A 12,035-nucleotide genomic window follows, 5' to 3' on the forward strand; every position below is an offset into this window, starting at 1 on the left:
GAATAAGGAAAGGAAAATGGCTCCTCTATCACCCTGCATGCCAGCAATGGGATAGTTAATAAGATGAATGGAGGCAATAAGAGCACATCATGGAAACACTGGAGGAGATGATGATGATAAAAAAGAGCGTCTACTTTCAGACAGAGAGCTGCTCTTCTATGAGACATCTGAGACGATATTAAACCCTGACTCAGGACCATACCGTTTTTTTTTTAATCATTTACCATTTATAAACATGTTGAAATATGATGGCTGGGTTTCATTAAACAGGATGAGAATGATTGCTTGGATGCAAGTGGTCAATCCCCCCCTGTGAGAATTGAGCATTTTTTAAAAAGGCCAAACCCGGGCAATGGTCAGATTAGGACAGACTCTTTCTCCTGAACAGACAAACAAACAGATGGGAGAGCTTGCCAGACACAGCTAGCAGCCCTGGCCCAGGGAAAGTCATGCCTTGTGTGACTGAAGTGTTTTTCTGTCGAACAGTCAGGCCTGTCTCCAGCCAATTCTCTTCTATCTCAGACCCATAGATACACACAACCAAACACAGAGATTCACGGTTCTATTGCAAAATCTTAAATTGCTGACTAGGAAATGTTGTAGAAATGCAAAAAAGAAACAGCACACATTGGCACGCTTTGTAGCATGACAACTGAGAAAATTCTGTCTGCTGATGAAGACAGGGTGATATCATCAAAAGTTCTATAATAAGTGAGTAAGTGGACCTTTAGTTTTGTCAATAAACCTAATGTTACAAATTTTCTATCTAGATGTTATGCAATAAATTGCTGGATAATTTAGTAACCTAACTAGTTACATTAATCCCTGGTCTTTATTGATCATAGACATCAGAACATAGAAAGTAGCAAATTAGGGTAGTTAGGCAGGTTAAAGGCTGGGTGATCCAGTTTGGACAGTAGACGAGAGCCTTGTGTTAAGCTATTGAGGTTTCAGAGGCTTAAATCAGATCCAGCTTCAGAAATACCAACATACCACTACCCCTCATTCATTCACACACTCAAGACATGCAGACACGCACGTACTTGGCACCTCAAGTCCCCTCTGGTGCATCTACATCTCTAGTAAATTTGGTCAAATGTAAGGGAGCTAACACGACACCCCCAGAGACAGAAACAGCTGTTCAGCATGTATATAAAATGGTTCCCTTACACAGTGATGCCCTTACTTTTCCCCGTTTAACCTCCCCCTTTTTTCTCTGTCTTGGTCCGACAGCCTTAAACTGCAATATTGTTGTCACTTAGTTATAGCCCATTTGATACAACCAACATCTTGTTTGCATTTCCTGTAACTGTGCAATGTGCACCATATGTTACTACTACAATGTTAAATCTAAAATGAAAGAGCATGGATGTGATGATCAGATCTGTAGTGCAACTTGTTCATGACATATTTTTTTCACATGCATTAGTGTTTTCTTGACTGACAGCAAGCAGATCATAAAAGTGATGAATTGATATAAAGACACTAGTGCAAAATTAAGATAATTTTAATTTCTAATGAAGTCAAATTAAGCTTTAGGTTTTTAATGGAGATGACTGTCACAAATTTTACATTTACTGGTATTATCCTTTTGGTTCCCAATGCCCCTCCCTTCCTCGCTCTGTCTTTCCCGCCCTCGTTCTTCCATCGTTTCCTCATGTTGTAATTATGGTGAACAAAACACAGTGTAAACACAAGCCTGTATATATATTGCAACCATGGTGTTGATTCTTGGTCCAAACCGGATTGGGGCAGATCGGACAGGAGCGAGGAAAAGCAAAAGCTGTCAGAAAAGACACCGGAGATCAGCTTTGCCCATTGCATAAATCACAAGGGAGACAAACCTCATGAAATATATCAAGCTTGGAGGGACTACAGCCCTGTTTATTGTATATCAACAAAACAACAAGAAAAAATGTGAACATTTGCACCTCTTGAAAACCAAGTGTGAATGGAAAAGCAGCCCATCAAAGAAGAGTGAAAATTACCAGATTGTGAAAATCTCTCACTATTCCCGTGCCCTGGAACAGCTACAAGACTTCTTGGGGTTATTTGGGCAGTGTTCGGGCTCCACTCTGCACCTGACTGAACAGCTTCACACACTCAATGCTTTGTACAGTGGCATGTTGGTTCTGGAAGCCACCACCACCAAAATTAAGCGGGGATACTTTCTACCACTCCCCAGGCCGGAAATCTCCACGTTATCTTGGCAGGAGTCAGAGTAGTCCAGGGGTGTGTGTCTGCTCCTGTGTAAAGAGACTACTACTTGGCCAAAACACCTTTTCACAGTAATAAGCTGTTTTCACATATGAACTGTCCAGCGAATCAAGTCCGGATATTGTCTGGACTTGCCCTTTCACGCATGTAGCACACAACCAGAGATTATCCATGTGAGACACGTTCTCACCTACTGGAAATACTCCGTTGGGTTTAAGCGAGGGGTGGAGCCAGGGTACAGCGTGCAGGAGACAAGGGAAGAGGAAAGAAATGTCATCAGCACACCCACTCACTTGCTGTGAATTCTCCAGACGGTTACCTGATCCATTCACACATGGGCTCAATCGGACATTACACGGACTTTGTACTAGTGAGCTGAGAGGGTAAAGTCTGGTTAATGTCCAGTTCAACAGATTCGGACATTTGTGTTCACACGTCCTGCTCCTATGGGTAAACTCAAGAAAAGTTCAGGGTTTCAGTGTATGTGTGAAAGCAGCTGTAGTCATCATATATGTAAGTATTGCTGACTGTCTCAGCAGAGCAAAGCAAACACTTTGACGAGGTGTGAGGAAAACTGCAGATTAGATGATCGGTGTTAAATTACTATGGCTACAGAATGAAAGTGTGTGTATGTATGTAGGTAAGAGAGAAAAGGAACAACAGGATAAAAAAAAAGGAAAAAACACTAACCTGTTCACTTCTAAAGCTGCTTGATTGCTTGTTTTGTCCTCCAGCACCATTTGTTAGAGAGCACTAGGATAAGTCATTATCCCAGCCCACACAGCTCTATTGTTAAGGATGTGCATATCTATATACACACTTGAGAACACACACAGAGAACAGGGGGTTTCTAGGAGCTTATCAGGAGCTGGGCCCACTGGTTTTAGAAGCCTGGGTGTGGCGTGCTGTTTAAAATTGTTTATTCCAGCTGAAACATATTTAAATGAAGTTGCTAGCTGTATAGCAGCCTTTCAGTCTATGCAGTGCTTGGGCTTTTTGTTCACTTTCTGATTCCCCCAGTCCTTTTCAAAAGGCCCAGGCATTTTGAAAAGTCAGTGCCCACATTAGTTAACTGTGTCAACACAAAATCAATTGGAATGCCAGAGGTTCAGTACAGCTCTCTTCCACAACTAAACTAAAAGACAGGGCAGTCGATAATCCTTTAATTGCAAGTGAGATCAAGGACATCTGACGTTTCTCAGGAGTCAGAAACCTCAGCCTCAGCCACGTCCTACAAACTGACATAGTGAGGTAACCATGATGTTTCACGACTTCCAGACACAGAAAAACGGAGAGAAGAGGAAATGGTGGAACAGAGTAGAGGAGAGGGGGACTCAGATTGTAGTCATATTTGAAAATTATAAACATAAAACTAACTAAATAATGTTTATTCTCTTAACCATTATAGAGTATTTCAGATAAGAAAGCTAAAATAAGTTTCCTAACAAAGACAAAGAAGAGAAAGCATATTCACCTAAATGCTGAGCACTAGTACACAAGCAAAGCACTGACATTTAAAAAGATGTCAGCCATTCAGCTCTGCACAGTACAAAGTATTAGGCGTTTCTCAGACTTCTTTCTGTTTGCAGTCTGGACTGAATTTCACTGCTTGTCATCAGCAGACTGAGCTGACTTATGATAGAGTTGCGCAAGACACTCTGTGTGCGTGTGTGTGTGTGTGTGTGTTTGTGTGTGTGTGTGTGTGTGTGTGTGTGTGTGTGTGTGTATATGTGTATGTGAGGATATTTATAAGTGCAGTGATTGAGAGCAGGAAAAGGCAAAACCCATGAAACTAAGAGCTTACAGGACATTTTGAAAACGGTTACTTCAGACTTTAAAAGGCTTACTCTCTGCCACCAAGGATCTGTTGTTGGAAGCATTTGCAAATTCACTGGAGTATTGCACAGTACATTCAAAAAGTTTTCCTTCTGTGTTGTGCTAATTAATCTGCTACAGTGAGGAGTAATAAAACAGGCAAAATTAGAATGTGTTGTTGTTAGATGTAGATTGTTAATGTAAATATTATTAGCAGTCTGTGTGATTTTCAGAAAAATGACACTTTGAACTTGCTCAACAGTGAAGAAACAGTTCTAACCAAAATCAACCCTTGGCTTGTGAGTGTAATGTCTGCAAATCTATGATTTCAGTGCCAATAGAAACATTGTGAACATTCCAGTGATTAGTACGCTATCATTTTCCTACCTCATGAATGAATACAGTCACTGAAAAGAAGTGGAAATTAAATAATATCACATACATGCTGAAGATGCGTGTTTATGGGTACCTGAGGAAAAAAGAAAAGGGGGGGAAAGAGAAAGCCAAACACATGACAGACAGATTAGAATTGACATTATTTTCTATAGGAGTGTGGAATAATCTTTCCTGGCAGAGAGAGAGTCGGCATTGTTCAGAGGACTTCATCTCCTTTGGATCTGAATAGGATTTAGCCTGTGTCCTCAAGACATCGGGGCAGAGGGCAAAAGGCCAAAAGAAACAGAAAACGGGATGTATGGAATAGATAAAAACACACAAAAAGGGAGGCGGGACATTTTACATAATAAGAAAAAGCTGTAACCTCGTAGCCATGGAACAAATTAATTTTATACGGTATATACTATGGCATGAACCTCACTACTAAGGCAACTTTATAAACAATTCCAGCAAAGTAAACTCTGACTGCGCTGTCTGGAACTTTTTAGGCACTTTTATACGCATGTAAATATCTCAAAGATATAGGGGGGGAAGATATCAAGGGAGTGATATTAGTGGTATGAAAGATCAAGAAAAGTTGTGGGACGGTTATGATGAAAGACGAGAAAGACAGAAGAAGTTGGTACAGAGGGGAAAGCCACAGAGCAGCTGCTGGTTGGTATGAAGAGCTGGGTGGAAGGACAGAAAGAATGACTGAAGAGAGCGAAAGACAGTTGACTGTGGCATCTCTAAATGCTACTGAGGCAGAACAGGAGGCCTTATGTAAGTGTCTATTAGTGTGGGTGAGCAAGCGATAAAGCATTTTACTGCAACGGTGCCAGAGCTGTGCAACAAGAGTTTCCTTCCCTCTTGATAAGTGTTTCTTTCTTTCTCTCTCTCCGTCCCTACAACCTACAACCACACTGCCAGACATGAAAAAGTATGTAAAGATTTATAATCGAACGTAAAATTAATGCAAAATATTTTGGAGCAAATTCTAACTTTGTCCACGTAACATTACTTTTGCAACAGAGCAAAAACATTCCTCCATTGCCTCCTACTCTCCTCTTCACTTATGAAATTGATTTTGCCTCTCCTCTTCACTGCATAACAGCAGATGATTAATGTCTCATTAGGGCATTGTACACACACACACACACACACACACACACAGAGCACATATTTCACCCATTAGCCAGAGTTCCTTCCAGAGGCCCTCATTACTGTTAAAGAGTGAATGATTCAGAGCCTGCTGCAAAGCTGCACCCTGAAAACACAGATTAAATTTTAAAAAAATTCTTTGATACTAGATCCTCACTCCTCCATATACCTCTGAGTCAGGATACAGTAAAGCTGCAGTTTGAGATGATAGGCTGTCAGCTACAATCTTCTGCGGTTATAAATTGTCTATGCAGCACCTAACCCAGATCCTGAGGCTGACCTAACAGACGTGCCAGATGCCTGCTCGCGTCCTGATCTGACCCCTCACCCTAGCCCCACTGACACCACCCCCATCGCATAACTCCATTCATTGAAGACGACCTTTCACCCCTGCCTGTGCCAGTACGAGAGCCTTAACCTCCTATGGTCTGGAAGGGAGAAAAAAACGCTACAAGGAAGGATGAAAGGATGAATAATGAAATGCAGCATGAAATTCAGAAGAAATTTTGCAACTAATGATAACACTAACATGAAAACTCTTAGAGGCAAATATGTTTTTTTATGGAAAAGCAATAGAAAACAACCACCTGGAGGCCATGTCAGCAGCCTGGATGTGGGTTAGACACCCCAGACAAGAGTGGGGGTGGGTAACTGTTCCTCTGACTCTGACCTTCAACAGCCAGCTGTAATATCTCCTATGGGAGAAGAGGATTGGTGGTGGGGTGGTCGAAGGGGGATGGAGAAGTAGTGGACTGCCTGCCTGCCTAGCCTAAACCCTCCCGACGACTTTTTGCAAACTGAGTCAAAGGCCGGACAGTAATTATGTTAAAATCAGAGATGTCTTTTCCCCGCCACCACCAACCCCCCTCACTGCAGCTGGTTGCTCTGGTGTCTTGTTTATGCCGACTCAGTGTTTTCCATTAATTATACCCTACTGTGGTGATAGTGTACCTGACCAAGGACAGATAAGAAAGAAAAGCTTTTCACATCAATACAAAATGCCCCCTCCCCTCTTCACTTCGTAACACCTCTCTTTTTTTTTTTTTTTTTTGTTCATTCAAACCGGCCTTTGTTCCGTTATCAGTGTGCTGGATCCTATGCTGATGAGTATTGACAGGTAGAACAAGCTCTCCTATAAGGGTGTGAGTGAAAAAGAGACTTAATCAGAGATAGAACAAGGAAAAGAGAAAGACACACACACACACACACACACACACACAGGGGCAAGGTTGACAAGATGGGTGGGAGTGCAGACATACGGCGTAGGTTTGAATGTGCTCAGATGAATATGCACAAGTGTGAGTGAGTGAATATATTGGTGCCTCCTCTTTCTTCCTCCAAGATCTTTGCCCAGGCTTGTCAAAAGGATAGTGACCTACTTAGCAGCATTTGCAAACTGACAAGATGAGGTGTGAATGCACTGAATGTTGTACCTGATGAACAATATGCAAGTGATACAGTGATTAATGTAAAACACATAGATCTGAGCAACAGCTTTATGGCTAAGGTCTTTTTAAACATATTTAATCCTGTAACACAATGGCAGAAGTACTTAAGCCAGTGGGGATCAAATGAAAATAAATAGTTTCGTAGGCATTATTCAAACTAGGGCACAGAGTGCAACACATGTACAATCGGTCACACCTGCATGCACAAACGTGTGAACACACTGGGATGGTTAATACAGACTGGTCACTGTGACCAATATTTGATGAAATATAGTTGCATCACACTGCAGTCCGAAAGTGTATTAGTGTAGTACAACTATGTATCTTGGTAGCTTGTTGCATTTTGTTCAAACCAAATTATTGTTAGTGGGTTTATGTGGCAGCTAGAGTCCCTTTTCAAACCACTTTTTTATAATTTATGATGAACACCACATGCGCATACATCTGGATTACAGACAAAGCTTTAGAAAGCTCACCTAACTGACTAGGCTAGGCTCATCTTATGGCTCATCTAAGGCTCATCTTATGGTCAAGAAGGAGCAGAGAGCCTCTTGTCACCAAATGCAAAACAAAAGCCAATTTGAACAGGGTAAAGACAGGGACTTAATCTGAAAGGTCGGTGGAGCAACAAGGAGGCCAGGCTAACATGACCACACAATTATATAACGTTATGCAACCCCTTTTAGTGGCTGTGTAGTGTCAACGATGAGTTGGTTATTGTGGTAGTAGTGTGCTGAGATAGCCATCAGCATGCTGTTAAAAAAAAAAGATGTTTCATATTTGGTTAAGACCGGGATCATGAGGTGAGAACAGCAGCTCTGCTCTCTGTAGTGGGCAAATGTGCGTACACACTTGAACACGTACTAACTAAGAAGCAGGCACAACATCACTCGGTTTTAAAAGCATGTTCAGTCTTGCATGATCCCCAGAGACACTCCCTGACATCATACATGACCAACGGCACGTGAAGTTCACGTGATGATGAGTGAAGGAAGGAATGGACTAAGTGTGGTGTTTAAACCCCAAACCCCCCTACACACAACACCTACTATCAGGCACACTCTTAGCAACTGTACATGCTTTGATTAAAGAGTATATTCAGACTATAATCATCTTAGAATCTATGTACATTTAATATTTTAATATCCTAACAATTTAAAGAAAATGATCATATACTGTGGCCCAGAAAAAAAGACATAATGCCTCTATGCATATTTAATAAAGTTTGTAGATAGTACTGTACTGCCACCAGGGATTTTGTTAATGTGTAAGCGCTGTCACTTAATGCACAAGCACCAACTTGACGCAGACAGTAACCAATAGCTGTGTAAAATAAAGGAAGGAGAGCTTAGGCACCGCCTGCAGCCTCTCCCAGTCCTCTTTACTGTTACATAATCACTTATCAGTGCACTAGGCTTGTCCCTGGATGCATTTTCTGCTTGCTCTGTGTGAACCAGTGTGTATGCGCACATATGTTTGCCCAAGGACTGTCAAAGAATATCCTGAGCACAAATTTGCATCTGCATGTGTGTGTTTGAAAATGATGTGAAACAGTGGGGGCAAAGGTTTACAGCACTGAACATGAAACATCAAACAAAACACACTTGCACACAACAAAGGTCATCTTCGTGCCTGACATACAGTGAGTACATCACATAGACACGTCCCCTAGCTTGGCCTACGAAAACAGGGTCAACGGTGATAACATTAAACTTAGAAAGAGTCAAGCAAGACACTGAGATGCCTAAATGAAAGCCTTCCAAAACATAGTTATCTGATTTCTCAATGCACAACAACAACAACAACAACAACAGCACACTGTAACTATCTCATTCTTTCTGTCTCTCTTTTCTTTTTGTTAAGTGATTGGGCAATCCTGGCTCCCATCTCAGGCTCTGGCTCTCTTAGGGCATATTTCAAAACTATTCTGGATGGAACACCAAACATGTGGTCAGTTGACCAGTACGCCCCCACACCATTCATGCCCAAACCACTGCACAGTTGTAGCCAGAGGGTGAATTCCACTTCTAGTCAAGACTGTTAAGGAACACAGGTTTGGAGTTGAGTATGAAAATGTCCTATATTGATTATTAACACCCCAAATTCAGTGTCACATTTGCTCCTGGATTGGGCTTAGCAGAAACTAGAGCTATGCACATAAATAGTTCTGATATTAAACTATGTGCTTTGGAATCCAATGAGACAAGCACAATGCCAGGACAAAGTTTGAATCCCATCAAATAACTGTATTTCTCGGAGGTGATGTCTTTTTCACTTGACATGCAATACCCACGAAACACAAATAAACCAAGGATAAAAATAAAACAGGGATTCATGATTTTATATGTGAGCAGCTTCTCTGTACCTGTTTCTGGGGACAGGGATGTGGGAGGAGGGGAGGGGCTGCCTTTCTGTCGGTGGTATGTTCTGCACTTGCACTGCCTTGAAGCTGCTGGCCAGCTCTGCCTGTTTCCCTGGGTTGCTGATGTCTAAATGCATGAAGCCGCCTGGCAACTGCCCATTTATGCCTGGACAGTGAGTGGGACTGGTCCTCTTCAGGATCCCAGTGGAACCTGTGTCTTTTTGGTCCCCCAGGCCAGACTAGAAAATGAAGGGAAAAAAAAACACTTTAAAGTCAGTCTTTTAACATGCCTGCACCGTAAACATTATGTCTGGTGACACCTTAGATTTCTAATCTTAATCATCACAGAAACCTTGAAGTGACCTCATCAGCAAGTGAGTGTTATCTGGGGTTAAACTATTCATCTTGAGAAAAAAAACCACAGCAGAAATTGAAAGCAACATCTGTAATCTTTCTTACTCTCACTCTTAACCTAGAGGTTAGTGTCCTTTTCCACTGTACATGAACCTTTGGGAAGCAACCAGAATGAAGGCAGTTTCCCTGCTACCTATTTATTTCAGTCCCTGCTACCTATTTACACAGTTTTCAAGGTTTGTTATAAGTAACAGTGGGGCCACAGCTTGCCAAGTAATAATGTGCACACTTAACGAATGCATAGAAATTTGTGAGGGTGACGGAGGAGGTTACAGTTACTACCTCCTATTTTGATTGACTGACAGCTTGCATTGCATGGCTTGCTTTGTATGTAAAACTCTTGTATCCCACTTGCAATGGAAAGGCTCATTGAATCAGTTAAAGGAGCCTATTTTTTTACTGCTGAGTCTAAAATGCAATGTAATAAATGTGAAAAAACTGCATTCACGGTCTCTTAATGTGATAGATCTGTCACATTTGACAAGGAAAAGCAGCAAATCCTCACATTTGACAACCTGGAAACAAGGAATACATGGCATTTTGACCTGAAAATGACCGAAATGATTAGTCAATTATCAAAATAGTTGTTGATTAACTTTCTGTAAACTACTCTTTGCAGTTGTAAAAAAATATATTCATTCACACAAATGTTTATTCACAAAACCTTAACCATACCTGCTGTCAGTATTACTGACTCAGCAGTTAACTTCTTTGAATAAAACGTTCTGTGATCCATATCAAAAGGAGGCGTGGCAGTTCGCCGTCTATGCATATTTGATGTTGTAGGGTCAGTTAGTAACTATATAATATGATTAAATTACTGACCCTGCAAAGAGAAGCCGAAATGGCTCACAAAATGCTGAAACGGTGATGAAAAATACATGCAATGCAAGTTAAAGTGCGATGCAAACAAAAAGCTGCTGCATGAGGGGGGGGGGGGCATAAAAATATCTAACTTTTTTTTTTTCTTTTTTTTGTAACTAGTTCAGTAGTGTGTGAGGAGCCGGGGCGTGCTGTGCAGCCAGGAAGCCATGGCTGTAAGCTCCACCCTGAAGTTATGGGGGAGGGGGGTTAGGCTAGTAGTTTGAAGTCCCAGCCCCCCTTTTCTGTAAACTTTGCACACAGAATGATCCGCCATTTAAAGCCGTTTGGATTCGACGCAGTTACTAACGAACAAGCGTTGACAGCAGCTGGTGAAATTACTGACACTTTGCAGAAGTGGGTTATGAGTTGCAAAGGCGACGCTGAAGCACACAATACAACACGATATACAGTAGTTGGGAGTCTCGTGCGGCCGCCGCACGCGCATATTTCAACAGTTACAATGTAATAACGGTGTGTGAGAGCCGTGTAAGCTGTCAAACTTCTTATTACACAGCCGAATGGCAAGTTCACGTTACACGCTTGATATTATCTATGCTGTAACTTGGCGGTACAGTTGACTTTGCCGGCTAATGGAGTCGTGCGTACGCACTTAAATAAGGCTGAACGGCACTTACTTTTTCCATGTCGTGCAATATTCGACCACCCGGAGACAGTCCGTTCCCTTTTGGAGAGGTTTTTTCGCTTTTCACCTCGGTCGCTGAGCCGACGTCCATCACAAATTTGTAAAGGACGGGCCCATTTGTGTAAGCCGGCATGGGGCCGCTTTTTTCCACCGTGGGGACCCGGGTGTCTCGGAGCAAGGAGCGGCCTGCCCGGCAGTTAAAATCCGCTCCACCGACAGCGACCCTTGTCCCAACCGACGGCTTCTCCAAAATATATCTGGAATCCATTTTCAGAAGGGCGAGTGGAGACTAAAGAAAGAAAACCAATTTTCTGTAGATTTTAGTGCAAATTGCTGGAGTTAGATACATTTATTAGGATTGTCGCGAGTTGATAGGAATTGTCTGTGTCTTAACTTCTTTTCTAGTCTACATGTAAAGTTTTCCACCACCGCCGCCACCACCACGACCCAGGATATCCAAAAAGCCGCCCGGTCAGGAGGATAAAAGATTGTTTTGCCTCTTTCCTCCAAACGAATGCCACGCCCCCTCTACTTCACTCTCATTGGTCTGTTGCATACATAAACATTACATTTTGGCACGCGTCCACGGTGAGGAGACCTCTGATTGGCTGTTTTTGCTCTGTCAATCACTGTTTTTATATTCCAAGTAATGTGGGTGGAAGACAAGAGGGGGGCGTGTTCTACAGTTTACCGGCCGGTGTCTGTCGACGACGAGCCGGTCTGCGAGGCAGGCGAG

General features: G+C 42.2%; 1 protein-coding gene across 2 annotated transcripts in view; it reads right to left on the bottom strand.

The window, feature by feature from the left end:
* The window catches only part of si:rp71-79p20.2 (SLC2A4 regulator), a 34,263-nt gene extending 22,509 nt beyond the window's left edge, over window positions 1–11,754 (bottom strand). For both annotated transcript variants that reach the window (XM_041055191.1, XM_041055183.1), the window contains exons 1-2: window positions 11,292–11,754; window positions 9,382–9,617 (exon numbers count right to left, since the gene is read on the bottom strand). In XM_041055191.1, coding sequence (XP_040911125.1) covers window positions 9,382–9,617; window positions 11,292–11,567 — 512 coding nt within the window. In that variant the 5' untranslated portion in view covers window positions 11,568–11,754. The remainder of the gene's footprint in view (window positions 1–9,381; window positions 9,618–11,291) is intronic.
* Window positions 11,755–12,035: the final 281 nt, after the last annotated feature.

Source organism: Toxotes jaculatrix, chromosome 2 (genome assembly GCF_017976425.1).
Source record: "Toxotes jaculatrix isolate fToxJac2 chromosome 2, fToxJac2.pri, whole genome shotgun sequence".
NCBI lineage: Eukaryota > Metazoa > Chordata > Actinopteri > Toxotidae > Toxotes > Toxotes jaculatrix.